General features: G+C 45.1%; 2 protein-coding genes across 5 annotated transcripts in view; one reads left to right on the top strand and one right to left on the bottom strand.

Annotated features, from left to right (window-relative positions):
- Golm1 (golgi membrane protein 1) overlaps positions 1 to 13,353 on the top strand; it is a 51,142-nt gene extending 37,789 nt beyond the window's left edge. The window contains exons 6-10 of one of the 2 annotated variants that reach the window (XM_052726879.1): positions 1,841 to 1,970; positions 4,739 to 4,883; positions 6,278 to 6,505; positions 7,924 to 8,022; positions 10,893 to 13,353. In XM_052726879.1, the coding sequence (XP_052582839.1) occupies positions 1,841 to 1,970; positions 4,739 to 4,883; positions 6,278 to 6,505; positions 7,924 to 8,022; positions 10,893 to 11,002 (712 nt within the window). In that variant the 3' untranslated portion in view covers positions 11,003 to 13,353. Of the gene's footprint in view, positions 1 to 1,840; positions 1,971 to 4,738; positions 4,884 to 6,277; positions 6,506 to 7,923; positions 8,023 to 8,146; positions 9,371 to 10,892 lie in introns of those variants that run through there. The other variant, XM_052726880.1, reaches the window with a different exon arrangement.
- A 217-nt stretch (positions 13,354 to 13,570) lies between these two features.
- The window catches only part of Naa35 (N-alpha-acetyltransferase 35, NatC auxiliary subunit), a 59,419-nt gene continuing 55,468 nt past the window's right edge, over positions 13,571 to 17,521 (bottom strand). For all 3 annotated transcript variants that reach the window (XM_052726875.1, XM_052726876.1, XM_052726877.1), the window contains 2 exons: positions 15,191 to 15,271; positions 13,571 to 13,940 (listed from right to left, as the gene is read on the bottom strand). In XM_052726875.1, the coding sequence (XP_052582835.1) occupies positions 13,881 to 13,940; positions 15,191 to 15,271 (141 nt within the window). In that variant the 3' untranslated portion in view covers positions 13,571 to 13,880. The remainder of the gene's footprint in view (positions 13,941 to 15,190; positions 15,272 to 17,521) is intronic.

Raw genomic sequence — 17,521 nt, forward strand, 5'->3', positions numbered from 1 at the left:
TAGCTAGCTCTAGTTAATAATAGCTTAAATTAACCCATTTCTATTCATTTGCTTTCAGCCTCGTGGCTTTATTACCTCTACTCTGTACAGCCTAGGATGCTTTCCTACTTCCTACCTAGCTGGTGACTCTCTGCATCTCTGCCCTTCTTCTTCTTCCCAGCATTGACCTTGCCCCCCAAATCTTGCCTAGCTATTGGCCTTCAGCTTTTTATTAAAACAATCTTCACAGCGTAGAAAAAGATTATTCCACAACACACCTGTATGAAAGAGCCAGCCTGGGGCCTCCCAGAAGTGGCACTGACCCAGTCTACATTGTGTCTCGGGGTCTGAGCTTCACACTGAGGGGTCTGCTCATTTCCCTGCTGCTTTTGAGCTGAAATGTGGAAGTGTGGATATTTTTTGCATGGCTGAGAGTTGGAGGGAGGCCCTCCCTGCTTCTTTCAGTACAGTCCAGGCAGGTTAAGCTGGTTCTCCTTTGCAGGTGTAAAAGTTCAGGAGTAGAAGATGGCCTCCCTCTTCACTCCTTAGTCAGCTAAGTTTCTTTATTCACTGTGTTACAGCCACTTTTTGCTAGTCTACTGCCTGTGGCTTGACTGACTGTAGGAAGCTTTTCAGTGACGTTTTTGTTATTTCTCATCTGTCTGAGGTTCCCGTTATCACCCAGTTCCCTTCTGTGTATGGCATGTTGTGATTCAATGATGCTTTGAACTGCCAAAGGATATGCTCCAAGCTGGGGTCTTAGGCTCCAAAATGCTTCCAACTCAGGAGAAGCCGCACAGAAAGAGCATTGCAGTCTTCTGGGAACTTGACTGTCTCTTAGCTCTGGCTATCGCAGGCAATGGACCATCTCTTAGCTTCCCCATTTGCTAAGCAAGTGGTTTCAGCTCTGTTCTGCCCTTGTGACATCCTCTTCAATTCCTGGTGGAAGGCTCGGCCTCCAGGGCATCTCAGAGCTAGATGTCCTCCAGCAGAGTCGATCCACACCCCACGGGTTGAAGAACTCAAGCTCCTAAGACTGCTCTATAGGCCAGTCACAAGAACTGGTATCCCCCACGGGATGGTTTACCAGTTCAGGGATACCTGATATACTCCTTGATAATTTCCCAGAACAGCTCACAGAACTGAGGACAGCTTTACTCACTACTGGGGTTTTATTACAAAGGGTGTGACAGGTGAACAGCCACAAATGGTAGTTACAAGTCAAGGGCTGGGAATGGGGGGCTTATGTCTTCCATGGAGTCCGGGCCCAACCCTTCTGGTACATCTGTATTGTTACCAGCCCAGAAGCTATGAAACCTCCAGGTCTAGAGGTGGTAGTTGGGTTTGTTATGTAGGCATGAATGATGACATCATTTGTCCACATGATTGAACCCTCCAGTCCCCTTCACTTCCTAGTATGAGGTGTAGCTGAGTATTTTAACCCCTATCCTGAAATGCCCAGCATGCACTCCCCATGAATCATCTTATCAACATAACCACAAGTCTGGCCCACGGAGCTCACAGATGAAGAAGATGGTCCCAGTACCAGGAAATCACAGGGTTTTAGGCACTTGTACCAGTAGCCAGTGTTTTTTAAGTGTGTGTGTGTGTGTGTGTGTGTGTATGTGTGCGCATGCGCACGCGCACGCACATGTGGTGTGTTTAAAGCAATGTAACAAATCTAGAATGTGGTTACCTGCAAGTTTCTTCCCTGTCATCTAATACTTGCAAGTTCCCATTTCAGATCGTGTCTGGAGTAGGAAAGGGCTGTTCTGTCTCCTGCTGCCTGGACTGTGGGTGTGGGGTCCAGCAGGGAGCACTCAGGACATCCACACATCCATCCATTTGCCTCCTTCACTAGGAGCCAGTGTATTAACCAGATGAAAGAGGTGAAGGAACAGTGTGAGGAACGGATAGAAGAAGTCACCAGGAGGAGAAATGAAGCAGCAGTTTCCAGAGGTGTGGGTGAAAGAAACGGCCAGCCTCAGCAGGTAATTTGGGTCTGTTCTGGCCTGGGTGTCCAGGAGGTACGCCTCCTCTACTCAGCTTTAGTTCTGCTGGCCTGTGTCTCTGTTCTCCCCATGAGTGTGGTTCTCTGTGGTACAATGGAGCAAAGCCTGGTGCCAGGATACCCAGACCAATGGTGTGTGCTGGCCCCCAAGCTCAGAGCCCTCACCTTTAACATCCCAGCTCTGTGGAAGAAGCCGATGCTGTTTGGCTGTTTGAGGACGTTGAGGCCAAGATGTGAAGTACTGTGGCCAGGGCCAGCCTGCTCAGTGGTAGGGCCCACAGTAATATTCTCTCATGCGCTCTGGTCTCAGAGCATTATCTTTTCACAGGATGGGCGTTCTTTTTCACTGATTTTTTTTCATTTTAATTAATTTATGAGCTAATTCATGTATGTTTTCTTCTAATTTGGATTTAATTTGCTAATTTGTTTCATGGCTTCTTAAGGTACAATCTTGATTCTTGGATACAGATCTTCCCTTCTCATGTATGCATCCAATGCTACAAAATATCTTTTTAAAAAAGCATTGCTTTTACTGCATCCTATAAATTCCAGCAAACTGTTCTCATTTAGATCAAAATATTTTTATTTATTTATTTATTTTGTTTGTTTGTTTGTTTTTGTTTTTGTTTGAGACAGGGTCTCACTGTATAACCTTGGCTGTCCTGGAACTCACTATGTAGTCTAGGCTGGCCTCTGACTCACAGAGATCCACCTACCTCTGCCTCCCAAAATTCGGAGATTAAAGGTGTGACCAAAATTAAATTTAAGACTTTTACTTTAGTCTGAACATTATTTAAAAGCATGTGCCTTAATCTCCATCCATTTAGGGATTTTCTAGCTATCTTTCTACTCCTGATTCCTTGTTTGATTCTTCTGTAATAGAAGAGTAGCCATGACGTGGTTCCTAGTTTAAATTTACTACAATATATGTAAATGAATTGCTAAATGGTCTTATTAATAAAAAACTCAGAGCCAGAAATTGGGGTTAAAGCCTGAGAGAGATCAGGGAATTAGGAAAAGCCACAGCTAACCTCACCTCACCAACTCCGCAACTTCCAAAGCGAGCTACTTCCTGTCTACCCACACCTATATGCCTTTGTGTTCTGTTCTCTCATTTGCTCTCTCAGCCCAGCTACATCACTTCCTCTTACTGCTCAGCTCTGTCACTTCCTGTCTGTACAGACCTCCAGACCTCTATGGTTAGTGCTGGGATTAAAGGCGTGTATACCATGCTAGCTCTGTTCCCATGCTAGCTCTGTTCCCAGTGTGGCCTTGAACTCACAGAGATCCAGACAGATCCCTGCCTCCCAAGTGATAGAATTAAAAGTGTGTGCTACCATTGCCTGACTTCTATGTTAATATAGTGGCTGGCTTTGTCCTCTGATCCTCAGGTAAATTTTATTGGGCGACACAATACATAGCCACAGATGTAGTTTTAACCTAGAACGTGGTGTCTTGGTGAATGTCCCTTGTGAGTGGATGTTTTTTCTTGGCTTCTTCTCAGAATTTTAATTTCCCTGTAGTTTGAAATGACACACTTTCTTAGTATTTAGTATATCCTGTTTGGTGTTCCCCAAAGTTCCTCAGTCTATGGTTTGGTGTTTGACATGAATTTGGAGGAATTCTTAAGTCTTGATTATCTAGATGTTTGTCTTATCCAGGTCTGATCATTGCATATGTGTGACATCCAGAAGTTGTCTCCGCCATCCTACCCTGAGTAGGAGGGATCTTATCTGTAGTTGTCCCACAGTCTTTGGAATTTTGTTTCATTGTTTTCAGACTTTGTTCTCACTGTTTTTCACTTCCATTGGTTTCTGTTTGGGAAATTATCCCTTGGCCATAGCTAGTCCCCACATGAGCCCACTGAAAACTTCATTCACGTACAGCGTTTCTGTCTCAGTTTTCCCTTTTTGTTTCCTTAAAGTTTCCATCTCTCCCTCCTTGTCGACGTAACTCACTGGGGCTTTCTGCACACCAGCCACGTTTGCTCTAGATCCATGGCCCGCTAAGTCAGGTATCACTGTGTGGCTGGTTCTGATGTTCCTCCCTGTCTCCAGATTGCTTTGCCTCACAGGATGCCTTCTAATTTTTTACTTGGCTATGGGACAGGATATTCTGGGTAAATTGGTCTGTTTTAAATAGGCTGTCTACCACCCGCCGTAAGATGTGAAGGAGGGGAGACATACATTCTCTGGTGCTAGACGTAGGTATTGAGCCTGTGTTTTGGATTATGTCCTGCTTCTCAGTGTCCCCATTAGGTGGGACAGATGGCAGACAGGTGCTGAAGTTGCACAGTCCCCTTCCTTCACCTCAGTTAGCTGCTGACTCACCAGAGGGACTGGGCATCTTTTTGGTCATCTGGAAGTGTTAATTTCCATGTATTTGTGACTCTCTCAAGTTCCATGTCATACGATGGGAGACCAAGTCTGATGTCAGCCATGCCAGGCAGACAGTGTGGGCATGTCTGTCATGTTATGTCCACGTGCCTGGCAGGTGGGCATGGCCTAAGTACCAGGTTGAGTGCTGTAGATAGTTGGTCAGTAACTTGGTTTATTGGAATGGTTACATTTTCCCTTATTTTCTACCTTGAGTGTATTTTCTGGAGGACCTGGACTTAACCACGGTCTACCAATCTATGCCATGTAACAGGGTAGATGGTGGTGTGTGAGTTTAGGGGTTCACTTGCTGGTGGATGCAATGAGGGTCCCATGATCTACTCTTGTAGTCCTGTGCTTATTTCAATTCCAGGCCCTCAAGCCTCAGCCCAAGCTTTCGGAAGTAGTCCCACCAAAGGAACAGATGCCACAAGGGAAAGAGGCTGTGCCCAGAAACAAGTCCCAGACACCAGCTCCCAGTTCAGAGGTGCGGGGTTTGAAACCACACCAGCAGAATGGTAAGTGGAGGCAGCCATTGGCTTATGTCCTCCATATCCAAGCAGCAGTGTATGGTTTGGGCGGGTGGTAGACACAGAGGGCAGAGTGTGGCTTGAGGCAGCAGAGAATGGGCAGTGTGGCTGGCTGGTGGTGCTTTCTCTAGGGTCCTGGATAGGGGACACAGCCTTCTACTCTGTCTTACTAACACTCTGTCCTTGTCTGCTTGGGGCTGAGTTCTGTGGCAGCTCTCTAAGTACAGGTACAGAGATTACTTTAACTCAGGGTACCAGAGGATTGTGGGAGTTAAGGGCAGAGACTGAGCCCTGGGTGGCTGCTGTGCCTGGGCTCCCATGGCTTGTCCTACACATGACCATGAGAGCCTAGCACTCTGCCCTCAGAGTGTCAGGGCACCTGAATCCATGTTATTTTCTGATTTTTGTTTGTTTCTTGGGTTTTGTTTTGTTTTTGCTTTGAGAGACTATTTATGTAGATCTGGCTGTCCTGGAACTTGCTATGAACACCAGGCTGGCCTCGAACTCACAGAAATCCAAGGGCCTCTGCTGGGTGCTTGGATTAAAGGTGTGCACCACCGTGCCCTGAACTTTTCTGTTACTCCATCTGAAGATGAGCTGCAGCACAGAAGCCTGTGGTCTGGGGCGGAGGTCAGAGACCAGGCTCCCTGTAGCCACCCGGAAGTGTGCAGCTCACCCAGTAGCCATTCCTTCGGGCAACACTAGGAATTAAGTGCTGACACTTCTTTGTCTTTTGCTTTTGTTTTGTTTTTTTGAGATAAGTTCTTGTGCAGCCCGGGCTGGCCTAAAACTCAGCATGTAGCCAACACCTTGACTTGACTTTACTGCCTTCATCTCCCATGTCCTGGGACTACAAGTGTGCTGCAGGCATTCTTTGTAGTTAATGTTACCATTTTTTTCTTGTGTTTGTCTGAGGCAGAGTATCCCAGGCTGGCCTCAAACTGACTACGTAGCCCAACATTCCTAATGCTGCGACCTTTTAATATGGTTCATGTTGTGATGACCTCCAACCATAAAATATCTTCATAACTGTAATTTTGTTACTGTTATAAATCATAAATAGTTTTGGAGATAGAGGTTTGCCAAAGGGTCTGAGACCCACAGCTGGCTTTTGATCTCCTTATCTTCCTGTCTCTACCTCTGGAGTGACAGGATGAAAGGTGTGTGCTCCACACCCAGTCTCAGGTGTGGTGGCGCATGCCTTTGATCCTAGCACTCTAAAGGCTCTCAGTGACAGGAGGATCTTTGAGTTCAAGGCCAGCCTGGTGTACAAAGTTCTCAGACAGCCAGGGCTACCCAGAGAAACCCTGTCTCAAAACAACAAAAACCAAAACAAAACAACAAAAACAAAGAATGCTCTTGCAATCCTATGTTCTGTGCAGAGGAAACCAACGAGATTCAGGTTGTCAGTGAGGAGCATGGCCTGGGACCGCCGAAGGCATCAGTCCAAGAACAGGCCCCCATGGATGGCACACTTGGAGGAGCTGGGAAACCTCACATGACACAAGGGCCAGCTGCCCTGTTGGCCAGGCCTGAGGATTCTCAGTACCCTGACCGGGACCAGCTTGTCATCCAAGATGAGCAGGAGAAGCAGCATGCAGCTGAGGAAGGTGGGTGGCCCTGGGGTTCCGAGGCTTCTTGCCAGGCACTTGGATTTCTCCATTTTCTCAGCATTGGACACATCCCCTTGAATTCCACCAAATGGCCTTCATGATACCTTTATTCTTTTTTGTGTTTCTTGTCCATTTTCAAGAGGGAAACAGGAAGGGTAGTACAAAAACCTAATGTTTTAATCTTCAGAAACTATTAATGTCAGTGGGACTCTGAGGATGTATGACACCTTGAGACGGGTGCTTGGCAGATAAAATGTCACCTCCTGGCAGGTAGGCCACCTGTCTGTCTCTACCTGCTTATGTGTTGACGTACTGATGGTGTCTGGTGAGTGACTGAAGAAGGAATGAGGGATGTTGGTGCATCTGAGGAACTGACAGGTGACTCGCACCTTTCCTTCCTTCTCTAAATAGTGGTCTCCTGTGTGTGTTCTGTTGCCTTAGAGATGTGGAAACTTGCCATTCCTGGGCGCCAGGAGCACTCATGATGACACCTGCACTCCTGAGTGGACCAAATAACAGACCTGAGGAAATGTGTCTAATTCTTTCAGTCTTTCCTTCGGAATGATGTGTCCTGTTGTTCTGGTTAAGGGTGCATTTTACCAGCCTCCTGCTGAGTGTCACTGTTCAGAGCCCTGCCCCATAACTATAGCAAGAAGGTGCTCATGAGGGGAGGGAGACACCCCATTCTGGTGGCACTCAAGTGTCCGACTACTGGACCTGAAGTGTAACAGGTGAAGGTGGACATGAGCGACCAGGCCTGTGTGCTGCAGCTGCTTCCACGTGCAGCAGTAGGGATCTCATTTGGAGGATAAATGCTCTGTGCTGCTGCTCCAGCAGAGAGAAAGCAGAGCAGAGATCTCCTAGGCATTCCTTTTAAGAACGGTCTCCTGTGCCTCCCCATGTACACATTTCAGATACCAGGGAGACTCCTGTTATCTCTAGTCTGCATTCTGTGCTTTTTCCAGGGCACATGGTCGTGGACAGTCTAGTCCTGTACATGAAATGTAGGCTCATGGTACTCACTCCTTCCCGTTCTTGGAGTCGTTCTGAGAAGGCACTGTCATTTCCCATTGTTAACCTATTATTTCCCCAGACAGTGGTTGCTTTTCCTTACTTTTGTTGATTGCCATTTCTTTTCTCAGTTTTTTGACTGAATCATGACTTAACTTAGGATTCCTCCCCCCAGTTTTTGTGTTAGGATGAAGCCCCCCCTCCCTTTTTGTGTGCTAGGGTTCAGTCACCAGAGTTGAATTTTCTAGACTCAGTGTTGAAGGGGCCTGTTTCTGAGTACTCTCCATGGCATTAGTACTGGGAAGAGGTTCATGAGTTGGGCTGTTTTCTGAGGTACGGGTCTGATAACAGCCTGTACTGGTGCTGGTATTCCAATGATGTCAAGAATGAAATGGTTTTTACAGGGAGGAACCAGGGAGATGAATACAACATGGATGAAAATGAAGCAGAGTCTGAGAGAGACAAGCAGGCAGTCCTTGCAGGGAACGACAGAGATATAAATGGTAAGAACGGTGGTGTATGGAAGTGGCCACCTTCCATCATTTTCTTTTCTTTAATATTATTGATAATAACACCTAGTGGTCAGTTCAGGGAGACTTTTTTTCCCCCTTTTGTTTTTTGAAACAGGGTTTCTCTGTGTAACAGCCTTGGTGGTCCTGGAACTGTGTAGACCAGGCTAGCCTCAAACTCACAGAGATCCATCTGCCTCTGCCTCTTGAGTGCTGGAATTAAAAGTGTATACCATCATGTATGGAGAGACTTTTCTTTAGAGTCCTGGTAAGTGGGGCAGTGGAGCAGGGTGAGAGCAGAGATGCCCCAGAAATCAGAGGGTTTGCTTTTAGTGATTTAGGGCTTTTCCAACAAGATGGCTAGGGCACCCCGGAGCACACCTGGTTTTGGCCCCATCATTAGACTCTCTGTTGACCACCTCTGAACCAGTTTTCTGCTGTGACTAGCCCTCTAGAGAAGCTGATGAAGCATGTATCTGACAAGGCTCCTGTCGCTTCTGACTCCTTGAGCACAGATCAGCAGCACTCTGCTCTGGCTCTACAAAGTATTTTCTATCTTTGCCTTTCTGGGCTGCAAATAGCATATTCAGTATTCACTCAGTTTACATTTTTATTTGCAGATTTTATGCCATCTATTCTTTATTCCAGCAGTTTTCTGTAGTTCCTAGATTCTTTGCATCTTATATGCTGCAGCTCTGAGCACTAGTTTTCTTGAACCTTAGCCATGGGGCATGTGAGGGAGTATAGGCCACCCCCTGAGTAGTCTTCCAGGTGAAATGTAGGAGCTACACAGTGCCTAACTCCTTGAAGCAGTCTTCAGTTCTTTTGATAACATAAAACACTGAATTGTAAGTGTGGAGCGTCCCGTGGCTAGATGCTCTCTGTACCATCTTGCTGTCCCACTTGCACTAAAGTTTATCCCTGATAATCTTTGAACCAGGAACAGGAGCTTTAGATTTCAGTTTTACGTGCTTGACTCCCTGGGTAGAACCTGAGGTATTTTTTGTAGTGTTTTTGGCCTTTTAAATCACACTTATTTGTGTAAGCACATGTATGTCCTTGTGCATGTATGGAGGTCAAAGGACAACTTGTAAGAGTCAGTTTTCTTCTTCCATCATGTGGGATCTGGAGATTTAAGGTTTCAGGCTTAGTTCACACCTTTGGAAATGGAGGGAGAAGTCCAGGATCTTTAGGCTTCATCAGAAATCCTCTGGCCAGCTTGCTTCTTAATTATTACCTGATTATATTACTCCCATCTCACTTTTGGACTCAAAGATGCCTTCTTTTATTACCGTGTGAGCAATTCTTGATGTTTGATGGTTTTTTTTTTTTTTTTTTTTTTTTTTAAATTCAATACTGTAGAGATGGCTCAGTATTCAAAAGACCCAAGTTCAATTCCCAGTATTCACATAAGGTGGCTGACAACCACCTGTAACTCCAGCTCCAGGGTTTTTTCCTCTGGCTTCCAAGGGCCCTGTATTTATATACACCTATCTACACAGGCATGTAATTACAAATAAAATCTTTATTAAATCTTAAAAAAAGTAGCAAAAAGGATGTATCTTCTCTCCATATTCCCCAAATGTAAACTCTTAAGTAATCATAGTCCAATTGTGCACATGAAGAAATGTTGATATAGCATACTATCTAATACACAGATTTGTTCAAATATAGTGTCTGTCCAACTGATGTCCTTTTTGTCATCTAGGCTCATACATGCTCCACAATTAATGTCCTGCCTGTTTTATGTCTATAACTTATTTATCACTCAAGTACTGTTTCGTTTTTTCAAGATAAGGTTTCTGTGTATAGCCCTGGGTGTACTGGAATTCACTCTGTAGACCAGGCTAGCCTCAACTCGGAGATTGCCTCTGCCTCTGCCTCCCAAGTGAGTGCTGGGATTAAAGGTGTGTGCCACCATGCCCATCTCACTCGAATACTCTTGGATCATCGTTTTTCCAAGTGTACTGGACTAATCTGGGAGACAAGTCCTTCAATCTGGATGTCTGATTCTACAGTGTTTATCCAGCATGTCACTTGTTTCAACAAGGTAGTTACATGAAATTTCTAGAAAAAGAAGCCCCAGTTTGATTTTTAAATTATATTAATGTACTATATAGGTAATGATTTTTGAGGCATAGGAATAATGTATTAGCAGGAGAAATGCTAAGCAAATTCTAGGCATCTCCATCTTTTGTATACATACTGACTGCACTGAATTATGTCTTCTGTTAGCAGCACTGCATTTGAGTATCCTGCTAGATGTTTGGCTCTGCAGTGAAAACCTGTGATGTTTAGTCCTCTACTCTGTGTGTTTGGAGCACTCTGATCTTGTGCAAGGCTCTCAGCAGAGTGAAGTGCAGAGCAAAAGGATAAAGTGAACAGCTTAAGACCTTGCTTGCCCCGGGGAGATAAGGTGAAAAAGGCATTAGCTTCAACTCTAGTCTCAACACTGCACGGATTAAACATGACGGTTGACAAAGTACAGTCAATACCCAGGATGGAAGCCTAGACTTCAGCTCTTAGAGTGAGCTTCGGTGTAGCAGATTCACCAGAAGCTGCAGGCAGGTGGCTCTGGGAAGGAGTGTGTGCTGTTATTGCTACCCTTTGGAGAAGGTCATACAGCACAGGGGCTGTACTACTTCACCACTCAACAATGGTGGCGTTTTCAGGGCTTTCAGCTTTGTTTCGTGGCACGCTGTTAGCTGCACATACCGTTTCTTTTGCTCTCTTGATGGGAACACAATTCTAAACTACAGTATTAATGGATGTGAATTCTCTTTATGAAAATTCTAGAAACTGACATCTTGCCCAAGCTGTTTTCCCAAAGTGCTTAATATTGGAATATTGTTTTTCATTTTTAGTTTTTAATGTTGAAGATCAGAAGAGGGGCCCAATAGATTTACCCAATGGGAGTGAAAAACAGAATCTCATCCTAAATCAAGTAGGAGTCCGTATTCCTCAACAGGCCTGAACAGAGATCCTGCAAAGACTCACCAGTGACTGAGTACTCAACTGTGAAATGTACCAAGTAAACTGTGCATCGGCTGATGATTATTGTGAGGTTTAATCAGTACATTTTAGCAAAGAAAAATGGGACTGTCTCAGACAGTTTGGGGGTACTTTCAAAGTGTCTACAAAGGATGTGTCAAAATTGGTCAGCTTTCTTAACAGGTTAGTTCTTGAGCAAGTCAGGCAACACCAAGAAGAGAAATGAGGGTGTCCTCCATGGGGAGCAGAACCTCATCATTCTACAGTGTCTGTGGACAGAGCAGCCTGCAGGAGGGCAGCTGCCAGCCAACGACCGCCCTGCCCCCCTTCTTGTGCCGCTGCTGCCAGTTTCTGTTACTGGTGGAGAGCGGCTCATCTCTCCTGCACACACTGATTCCACCATCAACAGCCTAGGGCAACACCACTAGTCAGTTTAGACAAGTCTCAATACAACATAGTTCTGTTAAATTAAAAGACAGCCACTAAACCTGGATAACTCTAGGACCCAGAAGGCTGAGGCAGGAAGACTGCTATAGGTTCTGGGCCAGCCTGAGCTACATAGTGAATTCCAGGTCAGACGGAGCAAGAAAGTAAGACCCTGTCTCAAAATGCCAATTGTTGGGGGAGGATTTTTTTTCTATCTTTTTTTTTTTAAAGACTACTGGTTTAAATAACTTTTGTTATTGTTTTGATATACAGAACACTATTAAGTTACTCAATATGAGCACCTATGGTCTCTCCCTTGGTTTTCGTTAGAGTGGGCAAAGGGAAATCTCTAGTAAGCCACTGCACCTCACCAGGAAAGGCAGTGGCTGGATTGGGCAGCCAGAGCAGACAGGATGCGGAGCTCTGCAAGGACAGAGGCCCCGAGGTTTGTACCTGTGTTGCTATGATAGCCCAGGAGAAGGGCTGGCTGCTGGGGGTACCCAGGTCACAAGCTGGGGACGGCTACAAAGGCAAGAGAGACACACCAGCTGTGTGTTTTGTTTTCCCCGTAGCCTGTGTACTGTCTGAAAACCCCACAGGTTAATGTGGTTCACCAATGGTAACGGCGTTAGCCTGTGCTGTGTCTGACTCAAGCCGACAGACAGTGCTGGTGAACTGGAGAGCAGCACCACTGGAGGCCACTGGAAAACTCCTGGTGCTTTCTGGGGCTGGCTGAAAGATTCCGGTAGTGTGAGTGGCTGCCCAGGTGGCCCAGTATTCCTGTCCTCCCATTCTCCTTAAAAACATACATTTGATCACCTGTGGCAGATGTGGGTTGTCTCTCACTGCCCAAACCACCAGATTTGGTGCTCATTCCCCCAAATCTGACACACAACCCTGCGTGTGGATGGACACTTGTTACTCACAAGGTCCTCAGCTGCAATGTCTTTACTACACAGTCGCTCTATGCTCTACTCCAAGGTTCCATGCTCAAGGGGACTTTGCATTTTCTAGTGACAATTTCCTGTCTTAGCTTTGGTTCTGGTTTAAAGTGTAGACATTGCCGACAAGCCATGCTGATTTCCTTTCAACAAGTAAAAGAGGCGAGGAGAACACTCTGGCCTCTGGGTTCTAAAATTCCAGGCTGCCAGTGTCTGTGTTTGACAGCTGAGCCAGACCACCTCAGTACTGACAAGGAAGTCAGCAACCTCTTTACCTCCGTCTTTGCTAGCATTGCAAGTTCACTCAGGCATGTTTCAAAATATTTCTAGGAAATGTTCTGATACAAGCAAGGTGTCCTGACAAGGGCTGGGGCACAGCTCCTGAGAGGATCTGCCTAGTATGTGTGAGGCCCTGGGCTGCACTCTCAGCACCACCGAAAGTGTTAAATTAGAGTTAGGACACTGAACTCTCAGGATCATTTTTACCATAAGGCAAATGAACTGCCAATGGTCTTAGGCCAACCCACAAAACCAGGTTAAACTTCTGGGTAGCTCATTGTGCTAAAAGCACTGCCCCTACAGAGGACAAAAGGGAAGCCATGTAGGCCTAGACAGTTGTCGTAACACACACCAGTGCAGAGGAATGGGCAGCAAAACAAGGATGGGCTCTGGCTGGTGGACTGAGAAGAAACCCTGCATCTCAATCCACTTCAAAGGTTCAACTGGAGCAAAGGCATGTACCACGTTCAAACAGACCCAAAGCTCAGCAGTGTGCACACCTCACCTGCTGCGGCCAGCAGCAGACACTGCAGTGTGACATGGTTCTTAAACTGCATGACTGCAGATCCTTACAAATGTGTGTCACAACACAGACAATCCTCATGTACTTTAGAGATCGTCTCCCTCAAAATCCATTTCAAATTTCACCAGAATCTAAATGCTTAATAAACTCATGTTTTGAAACTTCTTTTAATCAGTTTTTGGGTTTGTTTGGTGTTTTAAGATAGGTTCTCATGTAGCCCAGGCTGGCCTCAAACATAGTACACAGCTGAGGGTAACTGAAGCCTGGTCCTGGGGCCTCTGCCAAGGTGCTGGGATTAGGCTTACCGTGCCACAGCCAGCTTGGATAATTCTGGCACTGCTCGATGGTGATGCTCAGACCACAGTTCTTAGCAAAGTACCAGTGCATTTTTTGTCAAGAAATTTATTAACCTTTAGAAACACTATATCACTCAATCATTCATTAAAAAAATGTTTTACAATTAAGTCTGTAATAAAACCACGTAACATCACTAATGCATTCCAGCCCAGTTACACCCATGGAGTATAATAAACCACTTTAAAACAGCAGTTTTCATTCCCGCCAGGTAAGGGTGTTAAACTGAAAAATCTTCCTTATAACAGGCTGTCATCCAAGAAATCCACTTTACGTCACTGTATGTGGCAGAATGTTGTATCACTTAGAGCAGACATGGTCCATCTTTGCAGTCTCTTTCACACGAGTTTCACAACAGGAAAGTATTTGTGAACAGAGAAATCAAATTCAGGAGGAACCTATGAAGAAAGCCAGAAAGCTGATGAATACATCTGTGAGTGCTCGGGTAATGTACAGTGGCCACTTTCCCCTCTGTCACGTGTCCCAGAAACAGGGCTGTACAGGAGAGACTGGCCTAATGGGAAAAGTCAAACAGGAAAAGAAATGAGGAAGCCTTTCTCCTTCATGAAGGTCATCAGAAAACATCCCGAACATCTGTTTCTTATCTTCAGAGAAAGTTAAAGGAAGTTGGACTTCACTTCGAGACAAAGCATTCAGCCCCATCAGGACGACAATACAGTTCAACTTTAGGGTAACAAGTGAAAAAGCAAAGCCATACACACCAGGCAACTGCCACAAGGTTGCATCAGAAGCTGACCTGTGACAAGGTAGATCTTCCACATTAACACCACATCTTATCTGTGTTAAAAAACAGTTTTGGGGCTGGAGAAATGGCTCAGTTGGTACAGTGTTTGCTGTGCAGGTATGAGAACCTGAGGTTTGATTTCCAGGCTGGGCATGATAGCACACACCTAAAATTCTAGTGCTGGGGAGGTGGAGGCAGCTCCACCTTGGGGCTTGCTAAGTGAAATGGCCACTGCTTATATGCATGCATACCTGTACATATAGCTAACTACTGAACCATCTACTTTCCTAAAGCAGGTGATATTAAGATACTTTGTACTTCTCCCCAAAATACGTTTTACACATTTTCTTTAAAATTTTATTCCAGCCAGGCGGTGGTGACACACCTCTTTAAATCTCAGCACTCAGGAGGCAGAGGCAGGAGGATCTCTGTGAGTTTGAGGCCAGACTGGTCTACAGAGTGAGATCCAGGACAGGGTCCAAAACTACACAGAGAAACCCTGTCTTGAAAAAAAACAAAACAAAACCAAAAAAATTTATTCCATTTATCTTGTATGAGGGTGAGAGCATGTTGCCATGGTGAGTGTGAGTGTGTAGCGGGTTGGGTCTTTCCTTCCCCAGTGTAGGTTCCAGTTAGTAAACTCAGGTCAGCCTGGACCACTTTGCCAGCTCCTATTTCTGAGCTCTGGACACTCTGGCCCGTACTTTCTTAACTGCCCTGTTAGCCAATGATCCATATGGGAGCAGGAGAAAAGACGAGTGTAAGTTCTAAGTCTCAGAATGTTTGGAAGAAAAACGGTGAGCAAGCTTCACTTCTTGGCAGCTGAGCCCTACCTCTTCTCGGGTGACTCTACACAATGGTGGAACCTTTTCTATAATAGAGCACAGGGAACTTTGTACTCACCTTTGACTCTTTTTTGTGTCCTCCTGCTAAAAGCTTCATGACCACAAAGTTGGGCTTGGCGACCTTTAGGATTCTACTGACCTAGAACAAGACACTCAGCATCACATCAAGAACAGGAGCCGGGAGGTGCTGACCTGTGCTGCAGGCACTCCAGACACTGCACTTCTTTAAACACACCTCCCAACCACCAATCATGAGCTCCAGACACGGCATGCTCCAGAGAACTAGCTGCTGTTCAGAACATGGAGCAACACCCCAGCTTCACCACTGATACCAACCTTCTCTCATCAGTGAGTTGTTCATGGTCATCCTCATAGAAATGAAGGTGAAGATCTGGCCCACCGCATAAAAACTGCTTTGAAGACCGAGTTAACGTACATTTCATGCTGCACATACAACTGTGGTTGCACACAGCGTAGCTCTACACTTCTAGTACCTGGCTGTATTTAAAGCTTAGAAATACTCCTGGAAAGTAGTGAGTGTTCTTGGAGCATTAACTTTTACTTCTGAGAACTAACAGTCTAAACAGTTTCACTGAAATACATGAATCATAATAACGACAATTGCTAGATTTCTCGTAACCCCCAAGTTCCCACTGCTGCGTTATTGACCACTGTCTGGAAATACAAAAGGACAGGATGGGTTCTTCAATCCCAAAGCAGATATCCACCTGCCTTGAGAGAGCAGCTCCATTTAAACATCTAATGGAAAGGTAGACACAGAAGTTCAGACCTGTAATCTCAGCCTCTGAGACTGAGTAAGAGGCCTCCCATGGGTGTGAGGTAAGCCCAGGTAGTTCCAGGCCAGTCTGAGCTACATGAGACTTTGTCTCAAAAAAAAAATAATAAATTGGTAATAATTTGACATGTCTGAAACTACACTGGTCCATGCCACAGCATTGTTGCCATCATGCAAATCAATTCATTCAGCTGCTCAGGCCAAAATCTTTCAAGTCATATTCCACATCTAACCCATGAATTGACCCAGACTTTAAATCCAACGAGAATGTATCACTGTTGATTACCCATACCACCTCTCACCTGGACTACTGCTGCCCTGACTTCCACCTTTGTAGCATGTGTCAATTTGCAGCAGAGTCCCAGAATGTTCCCAGAATATTCCCTTATCACAAGTCAGATCTACCTATCCTCTGCTCACACTCCAATACTACCTTGTTTCTCCCAACTCCAGCCACAAGGTCCCTGGCTGCTGTTCAAACACTCCAGGAACAGGTCTGTTCTGCAATGTTCTGCATCTGGGTCCCCTGTCTGGAAGTGTCCACCCTTGACATCCAGTGTCTTGCTTCCCCTTCTAGAATTTACTAAAATGGGTTATTTAAAATGCTTAAAGTTAGAGATGCACTTCAGCGGTAGAAGCGTTTGCACAGAGTGCTCAATACCCTGGGTTTAATACCAAGCAGAAGAAAAGCAGGGTTCCCTTCCTACCCCGTGACTGCAGTATTTCTTCAAAGTTCTACACTCTGTACAATACATAATATGACCCTTTTCCTGACCCATAACAGCTGTTTTCCTCTGGGAATAGTAGATACTTGACAAATCTTTGAATAAATGAGTAAAATTTCTGCTAAATGAAATATGTCTTCTATTATTGAACCTCACTCTCAAATTTTTATAATTACCATTTTTATTAGCTAGAGTATATACATTTTTTTCTTTTTGAGACAGGGTCTCACTATGTAGCCCTAGCTGGCTTTGAACTCAGAGATCCTTCTGCCTCTGCCATCACATCCAACTAGAATACAATTTTTACATTTCCTTCCTGCTCTCTTCTCCAAGGCATTCAATGTTCCTCTCAGAGGCTAAGGCACTATCAACAATTCGCTTTTAACAGAAGTGACTTGTTCACATAATACACAGTCTTTTCTGTCAACTTTCAATGAAATGGTAGTGTACTACTACAGTTTTAACTCTTGCTATCTTAATCTCCTTGACCTTGTGAATGACTGGATCACAGTTATACTGTTTGCAATTAAAAACCTGCTATGCTGAAACTCACCTGTATTCATTACTCTTTCTGGATGTGCACATATCTGAAAAGTGGTTTTCCCCTCTATTAATTTATTTGCAGAGTTAGGGATAGACCCCAGGCTTTGTGCGACAGGCAAGCACACTCCATCTCTGAGCCCAGTACTGGTCGTTTCTGACAGATAATGCTAAGTCACCCTGCACTGAGCTGTATTAAGTGTTCCCCCCGTGACCAACATGACAAGAGTAACTCCTGTGCTAACAGAGAGGTGCTGGGGGACAGTGCAAACTATTAAATCATCAAAAGCCTAAACCATGTTCCCTTTCAAAGTTTACTCTGGTACAT

The sequence above is a fragment of the Peromyscus californicus genome, unplaced genomic scaffold, assembly GCF_007827085.1.
Source record: "Peromyscus californicus insignis strain IS unplaced genomic scaffold, ASM782708v3 Scaffold_8__1_contigs__length_139910024, whole genome shotgun sequence".
Classification (NCBI taxonomy): Eukaryota; Metazoa; Chordata; class Mammalia; order Rodentia; family Cricetidae; genus Peromyscus; species Peromyscus californicus.